The sequence below is a fragment of the Eurosta solidaginis genome, chromosome 1, assembly GCF_040869045.1.
Source record: "Eurosta solidaginis isolate ZX-2024a chromosome 1, ASM4086904v1, whole genome shotgun sequence".
Taxonomy (NCBI): domain Eukaryota; kingdom Metazoa; phylum Arthropoda; class Insecta; order Diptera; family Tephritidae; genus Eurosta; species Eurosta solidaginis.
The window spans coordinates 353,678,578-353,704,069 of record NC_090319.1 but is presented as its reverse complement, the minus strand read 5'-3'; the positions used below and the strand labels follow the sequence as shown (position 1 = coordinate 353,704,069).

Here is a 25,492-nt window from a genome sequence, read left to right as displayed (position 1 = left end):
AAAAGAGTGTGAATGCACCTTCATAATGTTGAAAATAACCGCCCTACAAGTGTGAGTGCAGCTTATACAGCTCGTCATTTTATACCTTCTTCGTTAAAGAACTTTTCGCTCGAACACTGCACTCGCCATCTCTCGACATTGTTTATGATGCCGAGCAATACATCAGCACAGGTATGATGCGCGACTTGTAGATCCTGATTTTCATCTGTATTTAATTAGCGAAACATGGTCATATTGGCGGAGCACACTTAAATTCCAATCTGGAGATACGCACTCATCCAACAATATTTCGCATAGGAGTTCAGGCTTTTTACCAACTCTTCGCCTATCTGTTTGAACATCTCAGCGAATAATCCGAACTTACCGGTGCCTTGTTGTTCTCATACGGGATTTTGCCACTCTCAGTTCGTCATAGTCGCGTGCGGAACCTACCTACAGAAACTAGAGGGGATCTGCAGGCTATCAATGCTTACCATGACGAGGAGCATGATCTGGTAGCGAAGAACATAGCGATAACAAATGCAACGAGACTCAATATTGTCGTTGTTGTAGAATAGGGGTCCAAAGAAACTTTCAATTTCACTAGTGTTTGATCAGAGTGATAAGGGTGCTATTGGCGTTGGTTCCACATTGCAATTGAAAAGATGGTTGGTATTACAGTATCCGAATCGAATTTGAGCTAGGCGACGCTCGCCTCCCCGGGGAGGCTGCTTTTCTCAACTGCGACTTTAGGGTATTTGTCTTTAAGGACGGGGTTCACAGGGCAATCCCTGGCATAGTAGTTCGACACCTTTTATGGATGTCTCTTAGGGCATTTTCATGCTCCTTTTCTTCATACGGTTAAATTCGTTTCTTGTTAATGCTTGATTACGCAGATGACCTCTTAAGCTTCTGAGAGGCAAGGCCTCTTCAACCAGTCAGACACTGAGATGCCCATGTCTCTGGGTATTCAGCAGAAACTGATTGCTGAGCATTTAATTTTCTCCTTTATTGGGAGTATACTCGCCTCACTGTTGATAAGAAGAGAGATATTATAAGAAGGCATTCCGTGGCATTTCTGAGCGCGGTGTTTTGACAGGCCTGCAGTTTCCTCCAGTGTGTTTCCTTAAGCTCGACGATCATATTCTTCTTGGTTTTGATGTTACGCTCCAGGTTGAAGATGAGCGCAAGGTTTTTAAGCATTAATATGATCCGGGTCTACTGCTTTGGATGGTTTAGCAAGTTCGATGAGTTCTTTAACCTCTTTGACGGCGTTGGTAATAGGGAACGCGCTGTGTTTATGCTTGTGTGCGCGTCTGTGGGCCCGGTAATGGAAAGCATTACATATTACAACCAAAAGCGTTCACGCATTTCTTCGCATCCGATAGCAGTTTTCCGCCAAAGGCGATATATATTTTTTTATTGTCCTAAGTTGTTTGAGAGGGAATTTACTGTTGAACAAAGTTTACCAACACCGGCAGAAAGGCTGTAGTTTTTTAGGTGTTCTTCCCAGTTCTCCTCTGTGTTTGCCCTTTCGCTAAAGTTGATAATCCCTAACGAAACCCCATATTTCGGGGCAGCTTGAGCGTATACCATATGGTCGTTAGATAATATGTCATCTAATAGTGGACGAACACACTACCTGATCTCGTACCTGCGCTTCGATGGGGATCTTACGGCCACATTAGTGGTGGAAGGTTGGCGCAAGGCACGAACATGGCAAACTTTGTGAAATATAACAACATACTAATTTAACATTTAATCTAACAGACTAATTTAAAATTGATGATTCCAACAAGTCCCTGATGTAAACCTGAATACGAAATATAAATTAATTGAGAAGTGTAAATGACTTTGTTCATAAGCCAAAATTATATGGCTACTATTGTGGTCTTATTAAATCAATGAGTGCACCCTGAGTGTAAGCGTAAGGTGTAAAGTATATGGGTAAGCGTAAGCCTAGTTTTTTTTAGTGGAATGATATATGGGGACATATGTATGTGTAATGTAAATTCAGGTGCAGTATGTGGTATTGGTGTGCAGTATTGAGCGAATGTAAGCGCAAGACTAGTTATTGTACCGTAGCGCATGTGGGAACATTGTACATAATAGAGATGAGATGAGCGAAATCTCTCAGCAACTCAAGCAAACACGTCACCTATAAAATAATGTAAATGAGCATATGATAATTTGTACGCATGCAATTCCGGATTCCCCCCGGGCACGGGGTTTCTCAGGGGGCCCGGGATTTAGATGTACTAAGAAATTTTTTTTTAATTCAGGAGAGTCTTTAGGTATTCCATGTGCAAATTTTAAGCCGAATTTCAAAAGCAACGAATATTGATAATAATTTTTTGCCTGAGCCTGAGGAGACAATAAAAACACCAAACAAAAATGTGTTTCTCAGGGGGCCCGCGATTTAGAGGTACTAAGACATTTTTTTTTAAATCAGGAGAGTCTTTAGTTATTCCATGTGCAATTTTTAAGCCGAATTTCAAAAGCAACTAATATCTGCATTTCATTTTAATATTATTGTGAAGTGTGAAAAATAATTTGAAAAGATCTTTTCCTTAAAATTTAAGAATAAATATTTCATTTGGCAGCTGGCTCAAAACCATTCAGGATCCGCATCCGATTCGACTATTGATGATGATTTTTTGCCTGGGTCGCCGAACAGTGAGGAGGCAATAAAAACATCAAACAAAAATGTATGTTTACATGAATCCGAAATCGTAAAGTTTCGTGGTGACACTGATGAAGGATCATCTTCACAAAGGCTTTCAAAAATACCACCAACCCTGTATCAAAGTCCAGATTATTTAAACGACTTCGACACCGGCACCGTGAATAATGAGTTTTTGCGATCTGAAGAAGTCAACGAAATAATGCGTCGAGGTCATCAAAAGTGTACTGTTAATTTTCCACGTGATCGTCATGACGAGGCATTTCCTAACTCGTTGTTAAACAGAATCTTGCCAAATGGAGAGAAAGTGTAGCTTGACTGGTTGGTATGGAGTGCCAGTAGCAATACTTATTATTGCCTACCATGTCGGCTGTTAAGCGCCAATACTTTAAATGGACCTAAAATTTGTTGTCCTGGCGGATATTCCAAATTGCAGGTGTAGAAGAAGCTATACGATAAACTGCCAGCACACGAAAATATTCAAGATCACATTAAATGTTACATTCATTGGCGATCTTTACAAAACCTAATTCAAAAGGAGGCTACAATTGATACACTTATCAATGACCAGCTAATCACTGAAACTCAAAAGTGGAAAGAAATTGTATATAAAATTTTGGACGCTATTTTATTTTTGGGTGAAAGGGGCCTAGCTTTCAGAGGCGAAGGTATATATCTTGGTGAACGAAACAATGGAAATTGTTTGGGCATCTTAGAACTCATAAGCCAACTCATAAGCCATTATGATCCGATACTTAGAGATCATTTGGAGAAAGTTAGGATTTCACAACGGCAGCACAAACGTTTACAAGTTCACTATCTTTCCCCAGACATTCAGAACGAGTTTATAGAAATTTGTGCAAAACACGTTAGGGAAACTATATTAGATCAACGCAAGAAATCCCTGTATTTTGCTATTATCGTTGATGCTTCGCCTGATGCTAGTCACGTTGACTACGTTCATTTTGCGCTAACTTCATTTCAATTCGAAAGAATGGTTTTTGGCTTTCGTGGAGCGTTACCAAAAAACTGGTCAGGAAATCGCTGATTTAATTTGAAATATTGTCGTGCACAAGGGTACGATAACGGCGCCAATATGAAAAGAGCTTACAACGTCACATTTTCGACAAAAACACGAATGCTGATTACTCGTCTTGTGCAACCCACAGTCTCAATTTATGTGGTGTTGGTGCTGCACAATGTTATACGGCTGCAATTACTTTCTTCTGAGTTGTGCAAAAATGTTTTACTATTGGAATTGCTAAATGCCATCTATGTTCAAAATCTGTATACAATTATCTTTTGCACTATACCTGTCACTGAAGCTCGTGCAGAACGTTCTTTCAGTGTCCTTGCAAGAATCAAAAATCTTCATAGATCGTGTTCATCTCAAGAGCGAGTTTCAGGACTTGCCACGGTTTGTGTTGAATCTGTTTTGGCAAGATAGTTAAATTTTGATATTATTATAAAAAAATTTTGCAACGAAAAATGTCAGAATGGCCACTCTTTGATATCCGAACCTTCTATATTGAATATCATTAAATTTATCAGAAATGTACTAAAATGTTACCAAATAACTATAAAAGATTATTTGAAGCAATATGTGGCTGTTAAAAGAGAATTTTATTTCTACGTTACAATAAAACAGTATAAATAGTACATATTCTGTGCTAATTTTATTTTCAGCTCTTAGTCCAAAAATCATTTAGTTGGTGTGGCAAAAATTTTGTTTGAGGTAATCCAAATTAATCAAATGTATTGGTGGATTTTTTATAGGGGGCCCGCAAATAGTTTAGTCCCGGGCCCGGATTTTCTCCCTACGGCCTCTGCGTATTTGTACATTATTTAGTTATACTTATATGAAATACATAATAAAGTTAAAACACAAAAAAATTATAAATTTAACTAAAGTAAAATAAAACAAAATATGTGATGAATGGTGCTTGGGATGAGCTAAATTAAAAACATTAGTTTAACATATCTAACTTCCCAAGAACTCGGTACTCTCACCCTTTTCTTCAATATTTTTTCGATATTTATGTTTTTTTTAATGGTGTGTTCAATTTATACTTATTATTAAGAATTCATGAGCTTAAGGCAACTGCAAGTTTCACCGTGTGATTCGCGGTTCGAATCTCGGTGAAACCTTTGATAAAATTACGAAATTGCCTGATGATGAATTCGTGGCGGTTTTCGAAATGGTACCATCGCAATATGCCAGTAAATGTTTCTTTCTTTATTTTCAGTTTCTCTCAGAAAAACATAATAATTGAACATTCAATTATTACCCAGCAAACACAGTTTCTAACGTTAGAGAAATATTGTAGTTTTACATTAGAATTCTAATATAGTTCTCTAATGCAATTCGAATCAAAAACTAGGTTAGAGAACTAGGTTAGAATTCGACTGTGAAACGATTCGAATAACACCAGAAATGCGATGTTATGATTATTGTCACAGTTATCGATTATTTGCACGACATGATCACTCATTCTTAGTGTCATACAAACAAAATGAAAATAGTGGAAATATTAAAAGTTGCGAAATAAGATTTTTAATTTATATGATAAATACTAGTAAGTGAAAATGAATCAAAAAAGGTTAAAAAAGGAAAGCGAGCAGATTATTGAAGGGCTACTTGAATGGCATTAAGAAAACGCTTCCTCATCCGTACCTCAAACCAACGCTGAGCTCAATCTTTAAGTACGTTTTTAATTTATTATAATAGAAAAAGCCTTTGAAATATGCCCATTCTTAATACATAAGATTATAACCAAATAAACGTAATTGATATAATGAAACAATGACAATTTCGCTGATTTTAAATAATTGAATTTAATTGCGCATCACTTGAAAATTCTCATTAGAAACTCATTAGAATTTGACGTTAGAATTCTACAGGCATGCTTAACGAACGAAACGATATCATTTCGTTACGATAATCAACGCTAATAAACGAAACGAAGTCACTTCGTTTCGTTTATTAACGTTAAGAACGTCAAATTAACGTTAATTTGACGATTTTAACGTTAATAAACGAAACGAAGTGACTTCGTTTCGTTTATTAGCGTTGATTATCGTAACGAAATGATATCGTTTCGTTCGTTAAGCATGCCTGGAATTCTAACCCTTTTCTCGATATCGAGAACGAAATACCCTTTTTGTCGAGAATGCTATAATTCGCGACAATTTCGCAAGTCGTCCTCTAACATTCTACCTTAGAGAAATACATTAGTATTCGATTCGTCTTCTAATCGTTTTCTAACCTACATGTTTTTTGGGTATAAGCCGGTGTTAAGCTCATGAATTCTTAATAATAAGTATTTTTTCGATATTTTTTCGCAAAAAACATCGAAAAATCGATGTTTAATGTTTTCTAACACTTCCAAACAGTAACTAAAGCTATAAACTCACAAAGTGTGTTAAAAGAGTAAGCATTATATATATATTATATATATATATTGAGCCCTCGGACGTATGGTAATCGATGGAAATGAAAAAGCGGATGAGCTTACTGAAAAGGGCACATCCCTCAAGCTTGTACGGTAAATAAAATAAAGCAAGAGTTGTATATGATCGACCAAGCAGGAAAGAGGTGGAATCAAGGACTAGGTTGCAAAGTGTCGCAGATCATGTACAATCTAATGGGACACTATCTTCTGACGTCAGTGGTAGCAAAGGTAAGAAGCGCGGGCTCCAGGATAAAACGATGGAGCACATTCTGTGCTAATATCGTTCAACAAAGCTAATAGATCCAGAGCCAGCAGGTAAGATAGGTCCGGAAAGCTTCTTATATTTGCCAAAAAGACAGAGCTAATTTATAACATAGGTCTTGGTTTTTGGGAACACTATGGATGCATTCAATATATTGCAGACCCCCACGGACCGGCCAGCTCAACGCAACTTAACGCAAAAAGAAAAAGAAAAGTTTTTCAAGGAAAAAAATTCAGGGATAAAGAAAAGTAATTAAAGTTGGACTTTTCAACTCTTTAGCCGTCTGATAAGGTTTCATTATCGGTTATAATGACACGTTTTGCGGGATCGGAATGCACCTGTCTAGGGATTGCCTTTGTTGAGCCCAGAGCTTTGAGGAAACTGGCATCGACCCTGGCATGAGCTGCCTTGGCATACGGAGTTGGTGGCTGTGTCATACACGTGTGGTGGTGCCGGAAAGAGAAGCAGCTGGGCCATGGACTGGTGGTCAGCATTGCTTGTCTCCATACTTGCCGACAGTAGTTATGGAAAGCAACCGTTTGAGCTAAAGTGGCCTTTTGGGTGAGCAGCATCGGGCGCGGAATGCCCTTGGGTGAGAATAGCAAGGGGACCCATAACAAAAGGATTGAAGAACTTTTCTATTATTCAAGTTTTTACCTCGCTTGTCTCGAAATTATCAGCGATTAAGTTTACAGTGACCCCATTATCGACGTGGACACATTACGCCACTGACTACATGGTCCCGTACCTGTGCTTCGAAAGAGCTCTTGGAGCTACAATAGAGTGGAAGGGTTGGCGCAAGTGTGCGGAAATAGCAAAACATACTATATACGTATACACTCTGCCGATATAGAAATAAACAGATTCTATAGGCTGCCAGAACACAGCAGTGTCTTACAGGCGGAAATTGTAGCAGTAAAGAAAGCAGCAGAAATTGTGGAAGAAGATTGCTTAAGCTGCAGTCATGTCAATATACATATATATTGATAGTCAGTTGGCGTTTAAGGCAATAATCTCGCACAGTACTCCACTACGCAGTCACGAAGTGTCCTGGAATGCAAACAAGCATTGGGAAAACTACTCTCGTGCAGGGCTCCCGGCTGCAGCCCTCGTAGATAAGGAGATATAAGCAGCATATGATCCATCAAGCAGGAAAGTCGTGGACAAAAGTGCAGTGCGGCAAAACTACTAAGATCATCTGCAAATCCTGCGATATAACACTCACAAAGTGGCTCATATTTCTGAAGAGAAAAGACTAAAACTCACGATGGACATACTAACTGGACATTGCCTTGTGGCGTCACATGCTTAGAAGTGAGGCCTCGTCAGTAACAGCAGTATAGGAAGTGCAAGCTACAGGAAGAAACTGTTAAGCACATTATGTGTTCTTGTCCTGCGCTCACCAAGTCTCAGGCTCCAGCTATTAGGGGCAGCAGAGTTGTAAGATCTCGCTAGGTCCTTGAAAACTTCTAGTGTTTGCCAAGAGGAAGGCGTTATTCTATCGGAGTTATGGAATTGGTTGCTTTGTTGTTGCCAAAGTATCAAGTGACAGCTCTGAATATAAACTCTTTGGTGTGGTTTTCATTCACCGGCCTGTTCCACCTAACTTGCCTCGCGGCGACTTCCCAAAAAGGCTCTTATTACTCTGACTCAATTTCTATCGATACTGTTAATTTCTTTTATCATAATGTGAAAGACTTGTTAAAAAGGACCAAAATAGAAGAGAAGGTAGTAGCGGACTGAACATTTACAAATGGAACAGTTTTTGGTGCAAATGGGCAAAAGTGACAACCCGGCTCGCAAGTACTGAATAGTACATACATATGGACATGCATAATCAGTACAACCTACTAAGCAACAGAAGCACATTTCCTAAATATAAATTCTACAATTTACCACTTTTTAACAAGCGCCACGCTAGTTTGAGTCTGAAATAAGTGGGGGAACATGAAATTTCGCAGACTCCTGGACCTAACGAAAATTTCTTTTAAAAATTGTGACTTTTGGTTTGAGAATGCAATCGGTGGCTAATTGCATTTGCTAACATTTGCAGCCCAATTCTAAAATTTCCTTCGGAATTTTGTTCTCGCTGATTTTTTTATTCCCGCGGAAAAATTCCTCCAATTCTTTTCTCTTAGGGAGAACAATAATTGGGAATAGGAATTTCGAATTTTCGAAGTCAGCTGTTTTGTCAATTGAAATTTCGTTGCGCATTTCTTATTTTGTTAAAAAAATAGAAAAGTTTAATTATTGTTGCGAATTTATTTGAAATTAAGAAATGTGGTATTCACTGAATTGATGCCACATCAACATCAACAGAGGAACATAAGAATAAGAAGACGGCGGGATAACACAAATTCGCCCAGGTGACCTGTCATATGCCAAAATCTATTTAAGCCTTCTTAAAAAATCCTTGCGCAATTTCTGGATGGCTGCTTAAAATATACCAAGATATCTTCCGTTGCTTATGATATACTTTTAGACTTAAAATAAGGAATATTGTGGTAGAATGTACATATTTTAGCACAAATTTGCACAAGTAAAAGTCCTTTCTTAAAAGAAGCAATTTTCTTTAACTATTTAGATGCATTCCCTTTAATTTAACAAGTGAAAAAACTCCTACCTACTTTTCTCCCATAACCGGTTTCCGCTTTTTCGAATATTGTTCAGAATAGGAGGAATGGTAGGAGGGAAAAAACTCGCACGGAATTTTTGTTTAGAATTGTGCTGTTGAAATGTTTGGGAATATTGTATACTCCTTCGCAAAGTGAAATTGAACAAAAATGTGTATTGGGTTTTCGTAAATACATGTTTACTTAAAAATATACATATATGTATGTACATATGTATGAATATCTTCCAAAAAATTTAATTTTATTCGTATTCGCGTTGTTTGCACTTTTTGCTAAAAAAAAAAATTCTGCATACATTAAAATTTTGTTTTTCGCTTTGGTGTTAGTAGGATTTGATAAGTTCAAGACATAACATCATTTTGAGAACGTACTAATCAACGATTCTGAATTTTCTTAACGCATTTTATTACAAAAAAGAATTACAAATTTATTGATTACGTTACTAAACTTGTATAGCTTTAAACATTTTTTTTTTTCAAATATCAATATGGTTTCTTTTTGGCATGTTGTTATGCAAAGCCTTGGTTGTGGTGGGAGACAAATTAAAATGTCGCCAAAAAATGTGGTGCTTATTACTGGTTGTGATTCTGGGTTGGGGTAAGTATTAGCCTAAGATATACATATGTATGTAGCTGCATTCAAATTGCAGTGACGCATATAGTCTCCGTGGAATTACCCATAGGAATTTGAAAAAAAAAATTCGCTCAATTTCACACATTTTAAATCAAATAGTCCCATAAAAAACTCAAAGAACTTTAAGTATTGTATTATAACTCATCCAGAAAACACGTGTTTCGTCCATTTATATATTTATACTCAGCTGAGCAGAGCTCACAGAGTATATTAATGTTGTTCGCATAACGGTAATCCGTAACGGCATAAATTAATCGAGATAGATATAGGCTTCTATATATCAAAATGATCTGGGCGAAAAAAGAAATTCATTTAGCCATGTCCGTCCGCCGTCCGTAAACACGATAACTTGTGTAAGTTTTGAGGTATCTTAATGAAATTTGGTATGTAAGTTCCTGGGCACTCATCTCAGATCGCTATTTAAAATGAAATAAATCGGACTATAACCACGCCCACTTTTTCGATATCGAAAATTTCGAAAAACCGAAAAAGTGCGATAATTTATTACCAAAGACGGATAAGGCGATGAAACTTGGTAGGTGGGTTGATATTATGACGTAGCATGGCACCGCCCACTTTTGAAAGAAGGTAATTTGAAAGTTTTGCAAGCCGTAATTTGGCAGTCGTTGAAGATATCATGATGAAATTTGGCAGGAACGTTACTCCTATTACTATATATGTACTAAATAAAAATTAGCAAAATCGGTTGACGAACACGCCCACTTTTTAAAAAAAAAAAAATTTAAGTCAAGTTTTAACAAAAAATTTAATATCTTTACAGTATATAAGTAAATTATGTCAACATTCAACTCCAGTAATGATATGATGCAACAAAATACAAAAATAGAAGAAAATTTAAAAATGGGCATGGCTCCGCCCTTTTTCATTTAATTTGTCTAGAATACTTTTAATGCAATAAGTCCAACAAAAATTTACCAATCTTTGTGAAATTTGGTAAGGACATAGATTCTATGACGATAACTGTTTTCTGTGGAAATGGGCGGAATCGGTTGAAGCCACCTCCAGTTTTTATGTCGACCGTCTGTCCTTCCGCTCGGCCGTTAATACGATAACTTGAGCAAAAATCGATATATCTTTACTAAACTTAGTTCACGTACTTATCTGAACTCGCTTTATCTTGCTATAAAAAATGGCCGAAATTCGACTATGACCACGCCCACTTTTTCGATATCGAAAATTACGAAAAATTAAAAAAATGCCATAATTCTATACCAAATATGAAAAACAGGTGAAACATAGTAATTGGATTGGTTTTTTGACGCAAAATATAACTTTGGAAAAAACTTTGTAAAATGGGTGTGACACCTACCATATTAAGTAGAAGATAATACAAAAGTTCTGCAGGGCGAAATCAAAAGCCCTTGGAATCATGGTAGGAATACTATTCGTGGTATTACATATATAAATAAATTAGCGGTACCCGACAAATGATGCTCTGGGTCACCCTGGTCCACATTTTGGTCGGTATCTCGAAAACGCCTTCACATATACAACTTTGGGATACTCCCTTTTAAAATACTCATTAACACCTTTCATTTGATTCCCATATCGTACAAATACATTCTAGAGTCACCCTGATCAACATTTATGGCGATTTCTCGAAAAAGCGTCCACCTATAGAACTATGGCCCACTCCCTTTTAAAATACTCTTTAAGACCTTCCATTTGACACCCATATCATACAAACACATTCCAGGGTTACCCTAGGTTCATTTTCCTACATGGTTATTTTCCCATATTTTGTCTCCAAAGCTCTCATCTGAGTATGTAATGTTCGGTTACACCCGAACTTAGCCTTCCTCACTTGTTTTTATTTATTGTTGTCTTAGAAATTTTACTTAAGATCAAGTTTGCATATAACAAGATCATCTTCTTTTTCGAACTTAACTCCCAATCGGTAGTTAAGCAACAAAGTTATATATATAAATTTCTCTCTAATTACGCACAAATTTTAAAAATGCCGTTTTTTTCTAAACCTAGAACCATCTCTAGAGTGTCATCGCTAAATGAAAGAATAAAAGCACGAAAGAAACGGGCAGACTAATTGATAGTTCTTAATCTTTTTTTACCATTAAACAGTCTATTCTTTCCTCTCTTAATAATTAGCAATTAACTTATCCTAACCTGATAATTATTCTTTTCTAACTATTTATATGTCAGTAATATTTAATCAACCTTATGTGTCGGTAATTCCGTTGGCAATTATTATTAAATGCCGATTTTTTTTAGAAACGAATGATAAATAGTGTAATCCCGAGAGAACTGCCCTAAAGGTCAATTGGAATTGGAACAATAATTTTTTTCAATTTAATTGGTCTCATTTGGCGTGAAAACGCTATGGAGGTTCTATAAAACAGCTGGTTCGATGAAGAATGCGGCGTTACAACCGAAAGAAAAGACGGTGCCTAAAGGCTCGTTAAAAACGAGCGCAACATGAAGAGTGTGTTACCACTACCGCGAGTTGAAAAGAGAAGCAAGACACCTTTACGGGAAGAAATAAGCAGAGGAAGAAAGGCGTAAGTGCGAGGAGCTTGAGCTGCTTGCTAGCAACCAGAAATAAAATTAAAAAACAAATTTTACAATATCATATGAGGCTCTGGGATTGGTCGAGAGAAAAGTTCGTCGTAAGATTTACAGACCGCTACGCGTTGGTGACGCTGAGTACCGAAGAAGATTTAATAATAAGCTGTACGAGCTTTGAGGCTACATTACTGATACTTAGCATAGACTTGTCTTGACTTGGCGTAAACTTGGCAACTTAGCCACGATTATACTCCACCTAGCGCATACAATATGGCATCATAATCAGGTTTGAAATTTACTTTTAAATAAATGTCAATTAATATGACAAAATGTCAAAATGTCAAAATGACATGGAAACAAACAAATGGCATCTCAAAATGTAAACGTCACTTAGAACTTACATAGAAAATCAAAATTCAACAGACTTCTAAGTCAAGTTAAGTGTTCGAAGTTTTGAGTAATCAGTAACATGCACTGTTCATTTAACAGAACTGTAAGTGACAGTTCTCAAGTCAAGTCAAGTCTATGCTAAGTATCAGTAATGGAGCCTTTACGCAAACATTAACATAGTCCAACGAGTTAAAAAACTGCGGCTACGCTGACTAGGCTATGTTATACGAATGAAATTTGATTATCAGGCTAAGAAAGCGTTTTTATCGGAACCCTCCTATGGAAGCAGAGGAAGATAGCGACCAGGTAAAAACATTTTAAGTTCCCTTGGTGTAACTGATTGGTGCAAGTTAACTTATCGAGGAAGCGCCTGGCGCACCTTGCGACTGGACTGCCATAACCGTTTAAACGGTTAAGAGCCAATTGAGCAAGAATGGGGCTAGATTTTTGTCAACTCTGTTGAAACTGCATGCTGCATGTTTCCTTGGACTCCCGTTAAAGGACTTTGATGGTAATTTATGAGTGGTCTGGCGTATTGGATGGGACGAAGCACTTTTAACACAACACAACAACCAAAAAAGGTAGGAGAACTTTCTAAGCAGCATCCCATGACATGGCTTACCCGCGAAACCGTATGGGTTGTGCGGGAACGGCCAAAAATGTTCTTATAAATTTTACCCTCGAAAGCACAAATCCCAAATCCAATCTTCCTACGCGCTTTCCATGATTTCAAGCCATACACCGAATCTTCGAGAGACGACTGTACTTTTCAGTCGCCTACTCCGTCCAAAATATTAAGTGCTGACAAGAGTAATTCTTTGTTGGTTGTTGTTGTTGTTTTTGTAGCGATAAGGATACTCCCCGAAGGCCTTGAGGAGTGTTATCGATGTTGATGGTCCTTTTCCGGATGCAGATCCGGTACGTTCCGGTAACAAGCGCCATTAAGGTACTAGCCCGACCATCTTGGGAACGATTTGGTATGACCACATGAAACCTTCTAGGCCGTACCTCACCCCACCCCCTAGATCCATAAGGAACTTGGGGTCGCCAGAGCCTCGGCTGTTAAAGAAACAGGATTCGCCACGGGTAGGTGAGGTTGACCCTTGAAAGGGTTCTGCTACACAACCCCTTGAATCAATGTGGTAATTTAGTCGCCTCTTACGACAGGCAAACATGCCGGGGGTACATTCTAAGCCCCTAACACGCTGGGGTGATTCTTTGTTGGTTTTCTTTGCTGACATTGCAGCGGCAGTATAGGTATGTATTAGGGCGGGTCGATTTAAAAATCGCTCTTTACTCTGTGAAAATCGTATTCTAGGGATCAAAATAAGAAACTTTGCCGAAGCAACCATACCTCTAAAACAAATTCTGATGTCCCACAATTTCGAACTTTTGGGTAGGGGAAAATTTTCAAAAATCCCACTTTGACCCATTTAGAGTTCTCCAATCGAGTCCAAATGTATGACCGACCCCCACTAACTTTGGAGGCCCGACCCACCGATGCCAGTGGCACACCCCCTGGAACCCCCCTGGGGGTTCACCATACAAACATTTCAAAAAATCGCCGGTTTTGCACTTTACATGAAAAAATCAGCTAAATGGCTATGTTTTTTCTTTATTTTTATTTATTTATTTATAATAATATTTATTATTTATTTATAATAATATCTATTTTTTCTCTTAAGAAATTTATTTAGTCAGAATATATGTAAATGAAAAAATTAATTTAAGTGAGTTATAGAAAAGAAACTAAAAAAAATTATTGTTTGAAGTCTTTTTTACTTTCAAGTCTGGGCAATTTCGCACGGCTCTCTAATGTCGTCGCAATAACAGCCTCTACATTTTCCGGTATAACCCGTTTGGAAACGCTAGCTAGCAATTGAACATGTCGTTCCGTTCCTTGTATGTGTGATGGAATTTTTGGATCATTAAACGGTGGATCATCTTGATTTAAATATTCTTTCAATGTATCGTACGGAATGCTTCGCGTGAATGGTGGTTCAAATACGATATTTATATCATTCAAATTGATCATTTCCGTATAACTTGTGCAATTAAAGTTTATATCTGGTTTTTTATAAACTCTAAGTTCCATTGGCTCGTCAACATCGGTTCGATAGCGTAGAATTTTCTTGATGGCACAGTCGCGCTTTTCTTTGCTATCATCAAACAACATTGATAACAAGATATTTTCCGAATGCGCATAATATGAATTATCTTTAATTACTTAATTGACAATTTTGCGTAAACGAGGTTCTAGAAATCGTGACCAACCAATGAACTTGAAAAATTATGCACTACCGTACACGACAGAGCTGTAATAGTTGATATTGAAGTACATTGGCACATAACATTTAATTATAAATTCAACCAGAATTCTTAAATTTGCATCTGGATTTTCCGTTGTCACATATAGCGGCCTTGGTGAGCCACCGAGAATGTACAATTTACCCTGGTTTGATGTTAGCCAGATCCACCGGAACCACGCCGCTAGAAATTGCATGGGCCATGTCGTATAAGTACTTCGAATCGGTGGAAAATTCAATTTTTTCTGGAGCAGGGGACATATTTTGCAACTCGATTTTCTGGAAGCCGTCCACTACCTGAAAATATATAATAATAAAATAATTAAAAATGGTTGACAATTATAATAAATGAGTGATAGCAATAACTTACCGGAAGAGTTTCACAAGTAAAAAATTGTTTCCAGAGATTTTACATACTCTGTAAATTGTTGGGTGTTGTTTCTTCTCTTGATTTGCTCTTGATACTTGTCAAGCAATTTATTCAATTTATTAAACACAATTTTTTCAGCATTATTTCCGTACCAAGTTTTTCCCAAATTCCAATCAACTTATCTTGTTCTTGAATAGTGAATGATTTATGGGAAAACTTTTTTTGTTCTGTTTTAGCAGGTTCGCTTAAGTAAAAATAATATCTCAAGATATCCAGATGGGTTGGTAAATTAAGATCAATTAAATCAGTAGACACACCAAAACCAGTAACATCATGCTTGGGTTTATAACTCATTGGGTTTTCGATAGTTGTTGATGTAGTTGCTTCATCTTGCGGTGTAGAGGATGGTGGATTCATTGTAAACTTTTTGATTTGGAATGGTCACTTCACTTATTATTTTTTTTTGAAATATTTTTTATCTGAAATTAGCACTTCTCACTTTGAGTTCTTCACAACGACTTAATACATGCACAAAAACTGTTGCGTTATATATGGTCTACGAGACGAGGTAATAAGAATGAAATGGTAATTTCAATTCTACCTGCTGTGTCTTGTGGTGGCTTAAAAAAAACAACACAAGCAATTTTACGATATGCAATTATGTCACAGTGATACCTTCATTTTTTAAAACGGTTGAATAAAAAACCCACACAACTATGTTTACGACATGCAAATGCATCACAGTGATGCCTTGGTTTTAAAAGGGTTGTAAAAACGCTAATTTCTAATAATTTTTTTTAATTTCCTTTCTATTACTAAGTTAAATTCATTTTTTCATTTACATATGTTCTGACTAAATAAAAATCTAAAGAGAAAAATAAACTCCAAAAAGAAAAAACATAGGCATTTCGCTGATTTTTTCATGTAAAGTGCAAAACCGGCGATTTTTTGAAATGTTTGTATGGTGAACACACGGGGGGGTTCCAGGAGGCGTGCCACTGGCATCGGTGGGTCGGGCCTCCAAAGTTAGTGGGGGTCGGTCATACATTTGGACTCGATTGGAGCACTCTAAATGGGTCAAAGTGGGATTTTTCAAAAATTGTCCCTACCCAAAAGTTCGACCCAAATTGGGGGATATCAGAATTCGTTTTAGAGGTATGGTTTCTTCGGCAAAGTTTCTTGTTTTGATCCCTAGAATATTATTTTCTCAGAGCAATGGGCGATTTTTTGCCTCCCCACAAATCGACCCGGCCTAGTATGTACATCTTCACACATTTGTTTACACAAAAAAAAGTTTTCCGTTTTTCGAAGTCGGCCTTGAAAACAAATATGTCGGCCTTTTAAGCTCGAAATTGGACCATACCTAATATATTTTGTTTACAAAAGCACGAGGAGATCCTTAGTCTAATCCACAAAGCATCGGTAAACTGCCTCTCCTTTCCCTCAAAGTTAGAATCCAAAACATGAATATTGGCTTCCGAAGTTCGAAATCGGACCCCTCCTAATAAATTTCATTTATTTATTGTATTCAAAATATTGAACAAAGAAACAAATAGACGTGGTGGAGCTGTTAATACTTCACGTGTATTTTCGAAAGTTTTGATACGCCTAATCCGAGATCGCCTTCATAATTGGCTTGACAGGTCGTAGGGCCATAACTTCTAATAAGAAAAACAAATCATGGCTGAACTGGAACACGTTAGATCAGTTCTGATAGCGGATTCGGACTTAGCGCCAACTTTTTGGGTAGTTGTGTTATTTGTCGCTTTTATTTTTTTCGAAGATGTGCATTTTGACCCTTTATAATATCTGTTAAACAATTTAGGACAAAAAAAAAAGGTTACAATAAAACAAACAAATAAGGAAAAAGGCGGGCAATGTTTACATTTTCCTTTTTATAAATAAATAAAAATATATTGGGATGAGCCCATTTTCGAACTTCGATATCTATGCTTATGGATTAGTCTCAGCCGAGTGTTGTACAGTTTTATTTATCCCCATTCAGGCACTCATTGGCTGTGTACTGCCATTCTCTAAATATGACTGTTATATCCGCTTGTCATAATGCCAATTCAGAAGGTGCGCGACTATTAAGAAATTTGAAGGATCCCAAACGAATGATCACCGTTGAAGTGGATTTACTTAAACCCGATACCATTGAACATGTTTTCCAATATATCAACGATTTTCTGAGCATTAATAAGGATTATCAATTCACGGCGTTGGTCAATAATGCCGGTGTTATGTGCTTTGGTGAGTTCGAATGGCAAACTTCAGCACAATTTGAAATGCAGATCAACGTAAATGTATTGGGTACAATGCGCATAACCAAAGTAATGTTACCGTTAGTGCGAGAGCATCGTGGACGTATAATTAACATCACAAGCCACTGTGGCTTACAGGTGAGATCATATACTTTATGAAATTTGGGAGTTCTTCGATTTGAAGCAAAGTTTGTATTTGCTACTCTAAAGCAGCAGTAGCAACGAAAAATATGCTCTTCTAATGCTCCGGTTCTGGATAAGAACGGAGCATAATTAAAATTTTGTTTGCTCTCGCTCCACTTCAAATAACATTTCGTTTGGAGTTTTTATTCCGCTATTTGCTCCGCTCTGAAACATGACGTAGCTCGTAGCAGAGCATAAGAAATGCTATCACTTTTTTATGCTACGGCTCTGCTCCATGCTCGTTTCATGTTCAGAGCCGGAGCAATAGCAAACAAAAAATCCGGAATAATATGGCATTTTCAATCACTAATTTGAAGATGATGACGGTATCATTTTACATTTTTTTAAATAACTCGTAAACCCGTTCTAGAAAAATTTTTTTAATTCCTTTTTCGTTATTTTGCTGTTTCCGTTGTGTTGTTTGTGGATTGAGAATATAGCCATGGGGACGTAAAGGTTCGAAGGCAGCTATTGATCACAAATCACACAAGAAGATTGCGCAATGCGCATGTAAACATTGGATCAGCTGTTTTTATGACTATGAATTGACCCTTTTCCTTTAGCTCTTTTTTTCATTCGCTCAAGGGTCAACTGTGACGTAGATGCGCAGAACGAAGCAATTTTGAACTCATGAATGCGCAATCTGGGTAGGTGATTTGTGGCTGTTGATGCAGCGTAAGCGCCAAATCGACGCAAAAATCGAATGTGTTTTGGCCTTGAAGTCCGCTCTCGCTCCCGTTGCGTTGCCTGTGGATTAAAGGGCCAATTAAAGGTGACTTAGAACCATATAACCATAACCAGATAAAACAGCTGATCGAACCTATCTTATGGAAATCAATGTAATCGATTAATGGTGCCATACCATAACGCTAACGCCATAACCATACCATAGCCAACCAATTGGTTTTGGTTTCTCGCCATATCCATAACCTAAAAATATTTGAGTTGGTGAAATTAATAACTTTTTGTAGATTTTATTCATTGTTTGGATATGTTATGACTAAGAGACTCATTTTTTGTGGATATGTTTCTAATTTTTGCGTTTTCTTCATTTTTATGAAATATTCACGATTTTTAGGTTAAGGCACCATTAATCGATCACATTGGAGATGGTTATGGATATGGGTATGGTTACGACTATGGCGTTAGGGTTAAGGAAGTTTAATTAGCCCTTAAGAGCTGTTCAAAGTCAGTTGTAGACGCAACGTAAGCACCAAACCGACGCAAAAGTCGAATGTATTCGGGTTGTAGTCGGTTTGATACGATTTTACGTTTTTTTCAATTTTTTTTTTTTATAAAAATATGTATAACTATTATTACTAGGTCTGGAAGCACTGCGACCTTTGTGCAGATCTATTGTGCAAATATTTATAACTAAGTCATATTTTGCAAATATAACAAATATTGAACTCATAATTAATTTCCAGTTTTGATAGTTGTATAGTTTTGGTATAGTTTTCTTATAAATAAGTTCATACATAAAGCTCCAAAGAAAGTGAAACAATTTTTCTTTGGGAAACTTTACACAATTGTGTTATGTTTTCCTAGTTGATATACTATATATCGTTGGAAAGGTATCAATCTCTTCTTATACGATCCGGAGCGAAACTGAATCGGTTTATAGCCAACAAAGTTATAGCTCGCAAGGGTCCAAGGTATGAAAAACGTGTTTTTTGCTCGTAACTCATGATTTTAGGGGTGTCCGGAAAAATCTTATATGCAGTCATTATTAGATCTTCGAGATTTACTAGAACTACTTCCGAAGTATTTTACCCTTTTTTTGTTTTTTTTGTAACACTGGGCTTACCCCCTTTATCCCCAAAATTTAAATCCCCAAATTCAAAATCCCATAATCAAAATCCCCAAAATCAAAATCCCATAATCAAAATCTCCAACACGAAATCCCCACTTTCTGTGTGAAAAACATTCAAATTAGGTTTAAAATCGCGGCGAAAAAGAATAGTTATGTTTACTCTATTTCCAAATTAACACTTCAATATTGATGATTTCAGAAATATTTAGTGGGCACATTAAAGAAAATACAGAAATACAGTGCAACGCAATAACTTATAAATACAATTAATATGGTATTTACATAACAAAAAAATTCTAAATTCATTGCATTGCAGATAAACACCGGAACATTTTTTTCTTTTGTTTTTACAAATTATAAATACATTTGTACATACATATATTATTATGTATAAATTACATTACAAAACCCTGCCAGCAGTTTTCTGATAATTTTATCGTCTATCGCCAAGAAGTAATTAATTCGATACATTTTGCAGTTAATAAGGCGATAGAAATTCATTTGACAAACAAAACTACCTGGTCCTTCCACCGTAGTGAGGGCCGTCCTCTTCATCTGCTTCCGTAGGCGGGTTCCGCTAGCCAGCGTAGGCCCTGAGTTTTAATTCGCCGGACTATGTTGATGTCTGGGTAAAGCTCGTACAGCTCATCATTAAATTCTCTTCGGTAGTCGCAGCCGACAACGCGTAGAGGTCTGTAAGCCTTTCGAAAAACTTTTCTCTCTAACACTCTCAGAGCGCCTCACCTCACTTTGACATGGTCCATGCTTCTGCACCATATAGCACGACCGGTACGATATGTGAATGTGAAGTGATTTTCGTTTGCCGAGAGAGGACTTTACTTTTCAATTGTCACCTAGTCCAAAGTAGCATTTATTGGAAAATGTGAAGTATTTTACTATTTCGAAATTATGACCGACAACAGGGTCGTGGTTGACAAGGGGAAAATACGATGAAACCTTACTTGCTGACAGCAGGTGCTTCGTTTTGTCCTCATTCACAATCAAACCAATCTTTTCGGCTTCTGTTTCCAGTTTGGAGTAAGCAGAACAAAACACTTACTTCCCAATCGTCAGGCATGAACTCGTTCGACCATTTTTTGCAAATAATCTGATGCATGCTCCTTCCCAATTCGTCGCCGCCGTATTTGAAGAGCTCCCCAGGTAATCCATCAGCGCCCGCTGCCTTGTTTTTTAATCTGGTTATTCTATTCTGACTTCGTCATAATCGGGTGTGGGAATATTAATTCCTTCATAATCGATTGTAGGATCGGGTTCATCATCCCTATGCGGTACATCGCTCGCTCCATTTAGTATAGCAGAGTTCCCTCCACTATCTAAGTACTCTCTGGACATTGGTTACAAGGTCGCCGTTTTGGTTCTTACAGCAGTTTGCCACGGACTTAAAACGTTCCATCGTCGCCGAATTTTTTGTTAAAATCTTCGATCGTTATTTCCGTTGGCTAGCAGCTCAAGCACCTGGCACTCACGCCTGTCTATGTCTATTTTTTCCTGCAGTGTTATACTTGGCTTATTTAAAAAAGTGACATGGCACCACTCACTTCTGATAAAATCTATTTTGCAAATTTTGTTGGTCGTTACTTAAAACTGTTCACAAAAAATTATGTAAACAAAGATTTTTAAAATTTTATGTATTCGCGTACTTCACTAATAGCGTGTTAAAGTCAAACAAATTGCTATTCCCTATCTTGGGCTGCTTTTATGCTCTCAATTGTCTTGTTTGTCTATTTCTCCCAGGGACTAGACTTTATGCGAACAGCCTTCTCGAATAGTTGCCGAAACAACAAATATTTGCCACAACATAAAAGCCATCTTTGCAAAAAACAGCTTTATATCATTGATGTATTTTGGAACGATTTTCCGTCATCCCTTGTCAAATTTGGTTTCGACACAATCCGGTTTCGGCGTTGTGCCATCATCAGTGTCGATTTTCGTTCTCGATGACGGAAAATTGTTCCAATATACATCATTTATCCACCCTGTCGGAAAATCAACAAAACAAAATAAGTCAATTTATATCATTGGTACTTTGCCTCCGAAGTGTCATTTTAACAGAACTTAGGGGACGTGAGGCTGCCCCTTTTAGTACCAAGCATTGTTTTCTTTCGAGAGCCATAACTTGAAGACAAAATGCGGAACTGATATTTTTAAATTACCGGAAGCTAGCTTTTTTCAATAGGACAAAATCGATTAAGATCCACGCCCAGCATTTATACATGTATACTGAATTTATAAAAAAAAAATATATCGTTAACTCAATTCACAAAGGCCCTAACCAACACATTTTCAATTGATTTCGGTACAAAATACATCCAACGGAGTTATTTCACTTTTAAAAATTCATATAAAATGGGTTTTCAGTTCTCCTTCAAATTTTCAAATTTTTTGGTTAAAGCCTTTCTGAATTAAGCTTTGCGATATCCACTGCTGATCAACTTTCACCCCATCTCGAGTGCCGTTTCGAAAACGAACCATCTCAGAAAACGTTTGAATAACGCCCTATTTAGAACTTGTTCCAATTTCAGAACTTGTCTGAAAATATTTTTCATAAACCCCTCAGCAGTCAAAATGTATTTAATTTGAGCTCAGATAGTGCGTTTTTGAAACAAATTCTGAGATAGGGCGTTCTTCCACCGAATTTTGAGATAGGGCATTCTTGAAACAAATCCTGAAATAAGGCGGTCTTCAAAAATTTTCTGAGATCGGGCGTTTTCGAAACGGCAGCCGAGATAGGGTGATTTTCCTCTCAGCAGTCGATATGTAATAGCACATATCTAACCGAAAAATTTGTTTGACGCTTTCAGTGTCATTTGCAAAATAAATGCGCAAAATACAGTTTTTAGAATTTGGCGTGGAAACTTTTTGTACGAACCATTTTCAGTGTTTCGGAAGCCATAACTCCTAGATGAATTGACCCATTGTGACCAAATTTGACTTACTTACTTACTTAATTGGCGCTTAACCGTCTAAACGGTTATGGCCGTCCAACAAGGCGCGCCAGTCGCTCCTTCGCTCCGCCAACCGGCGCCAATTGGTCACACCAAGGGAGTTTAAATCGTTTTCCACCTGGTCCTTCCAACGGAGTGGGGGCCGCCCTCTACCTCTGCTTCCATAGGCGGGTTCCGATAGAAAAACTCTCTTGGCCGGAGCATCATCTTTCATTCACATAACATGGCCTAGCCAGCGCAGCCGCTGCGTTTTAATTCGCTGGACTATGTTGATGTCTGCGTATAGCTCGTATAGCTCATCATTAAATCTTCTTCGGTACTCGCCATCGCCAACGCGTAGAGGTCCATAAATCTTTCGAAGAACTTTTCTCCCGAACAGTCCCAAAGCCGAACACTCCCAAAGCCAAATTTGACACATTTATTAACAATACCACGAGAAATATTTCCAAAACTTACAAAATTAGTTAATATGTACTTCCACTTTTGAGGCAACTTCAAAGAACTGAAACTAGATCGCCTCTAAGATAAAAACACAAAGCTGAGCACAATGTTCGGTTACACCTGAACTTGGGCTTCCTTTCTTGTATCTTATTAAATATCAACAGAAATCAGCTGTTCTATCAATCAATTAAAACTTGCAGCAGCTTCCGCTGCCATCTGGCGTATGGCCTGTAATGCAGTGCAAATATTCAAAATAGTGCCATAGTACAAATAGATTTCTTTGTGTGCTCACAATCGTTTATTTTTAACAAATTATTTTAATAAAATATAGCTAAACAAAAGCACTACGACCAAAATTGCCCAAAGCTCGCTAATAGCCCGAATCTCCATCTTTACAACAAAAACTTTATAGATTTGGATTCCAATAAGAGCGAAAAAGGGACCCGTACATAAAAATAGCAATTAGAAATAATATATATGATGATATGTATGTACTCGTATGTATATTATACTGGTATAATGCGTTTTATTTTCCTCAACTATTATTCGTTGTTAGGCTCTTCCGGCATTAGGTCCATATGCCGCTTCTAAAGCAGCTTTACGTTTTTGGAACGATTCATTGCGTATAGAAATGCGACAGTATGGAGTGGAGGTAATCAATTTCATTCCAGGATCCTTTGTACATTTAAGTAATATATCAGCAAGACAACAAGATCATGCAAAAGTTATGCTACAGGCTTTTAATGAAGAACAGCGACAATTCTATTTCTCATATTTCAAACAATTTAACAACTATTTGAGAGTAATTTCGGGATTCAAAGCACCAAATCAATTTAATGATACATATTTGTTGGAGAAATTCAGGGATGCCCTAACGAGTACTGTGCCACGAACAATTTATATACATGAACCTTGGCGGTGAGTATATTATAAAACAAAAATGCCCACGTTTTTTGTTTGGTTTGTCGGTCTTTACAACATCAGACATGAAACAAACTTTTCAAATAAGGTGATACCACATTCACTTTAATAGGTTTTCTGGGCCCTTACACTGTAACGCGTTGCGCATTCGCATTTGAAAAAAAAATTTTTTTATTTGTATGCTTCCGAGTTGTTGTTGTCGTATTAACGATAAAGACACTCCCCGCAGGTTTTAAAAGTACCATAAAGGTACTAGCCCGACCATCTGGGGAACGATTAAAATGATCACATCGCGCAGGTCAGGTTGACAATTGGGTCGAGGAAGCTATAAACCTTGGCATTGCGCTTATCAACCTCTTATAGATTAGCATTTCCTTTCGAATCGCTATACAGAGTAAGACCCCAGGTAAAAGAAAATTCATTAATAATATATGAGGCAGGGAATGTATCGAGTTCTGCTAAAATCATGTAATAATTAATGTTTAATTGCAGCTATAAATTTTATTGGATACTGTTTCGCATTTGTCCCGCACCTATAGTGGATTTGTTAACCGTTAAATTTTGTGCCATGCCGACGTACGACCAAATCATGCATTCAACACAACAGCACAAAAACAATTAGTTTGATATATTAATACATACAATACATTATATACATATATATTATATTTTTTTATTTATTATATTTTAAATTGTAAATAATATTCAAGGGCCGTTTGCTCATGCATACTTTAAAGGCCCGAATACATAAGAACAAGCACATGCAGTCAACTCATTTGTCAGCGCACGATGCTGCAGTTGACTGCATGTGTATGTATGGGGATCGTCAAATAGGTTATTCTTGTTCTTCTATTTATGCGGGCCTTAAGTTTTATCTTGTTATTATGACGAAGTTAGAATAGCAATAACCAGATTGAAAAACAACAAGGCCGTGGGCGCTGATGGATTGCCTGCGGAGGTATTCAAGTACGACGGCGAGGAGTTGGTAAGGCGCATGCAGCAGCTTCTTAGCAAAATATGGGCGGAAGAGTGCATGCCCGACGGTTGGAATCTAAGTGTTCTTTGCCCAGTCCACAAGAAGGGCGATACTGCAAAATGCACCAACTATCGTGGAATCAGCCTTCTTAATATCGCATGTAAGGTCCTTTCAAGTGTATTGTGCGAAAGATTGAAGCCCACCGTGAACCGGCGGATTGGACCTTATCAGTGCGGCCTCAGACCTGGTAAATCTACCATCGACCAGATTTTCACAATACGCCAAATCTTGGAAAAACCCCGTGAAAAGAGAATCGGCACACATCACCTCTTCGTCGACTTTAAAGCCGCCTTCGACACCACGAAAAGGAGCTGCCTATATGCCGCTATGTCTGAATTTGGTTTCCCCGTAAAACTTATACGGCTGTGCAAAATGACGTTGAGCAACACCATCAGCTCAGTCAGAATTGGGAAGCACCTCTCCGAGCCGGTCGAAACTAAACGAGGTTTCAGACAGGGTGACCCCCTATCGTGCGATTTCTTTAATTTGATGCTGGAGAAAATTATACTAGCTGCAGAACTTAACCGCACTGGAACAATATACTATAAAAGCGTGCAATTACTGGCATATGCTGATGACATTGATATCAGCGGCCTAAACACCCGCGCTGTTAGTT

The 25,492-nt window shown here is 37.5% G+C and overlaps 1 protein-coding gene across 1 annotated transcript; it reads left to right on the top strand.

Annotated features, from left to right (window-relative positions):
• Positions 1 to 9,356: 9,356 nt before the first annotated feature.
• On the top strand, positions 9,357 to 24,506 carry sro (SDR family oxidoreductase shroud). Its single transcript, XM_067762692.1, has 4 exons — positions 9,357 to 9,606; positions 17,258 to 17,654; positions 23,476 to 23,837; positions 24,333 to 24,506. Exons 1-4 carry the CDS (start codon positions 9,497 to 9,499, stop codon positions 24,460 to 24,462), a joined length of 999 nt encoding a protein of 332 aa, XP_067618793.1. The 5' UTR covers positions 9,357 to 9,496; the 3' UTR covers positions 24,463 to 24,506.
• Positions 24,507 to 25,492: the final 986 nt, after the last annotated feature.

Coding starts and splice junctions, on each gene's coding strand:
- sro (XM_067762692.1), top strand. CDS start 9,497: ATGGTTTCTTTTTGGCATGTTGTTATGCAAAGCCTTGGTTGTGGTGGG. Junction 17,655..23,475: donor CAAGCCACTGTGGCTTACAG/GTGAGATCATAT, acceptor ATTCGTTGTTAG/GCTCTTCCGGCATTAGGTCC. Junction 23,838..24,332: donor TATATACATGAACCTTGGCG/GTGAGTATATTA, acceptor GTTTAATTGCAG/CTATAAATTTTATTGGATAC.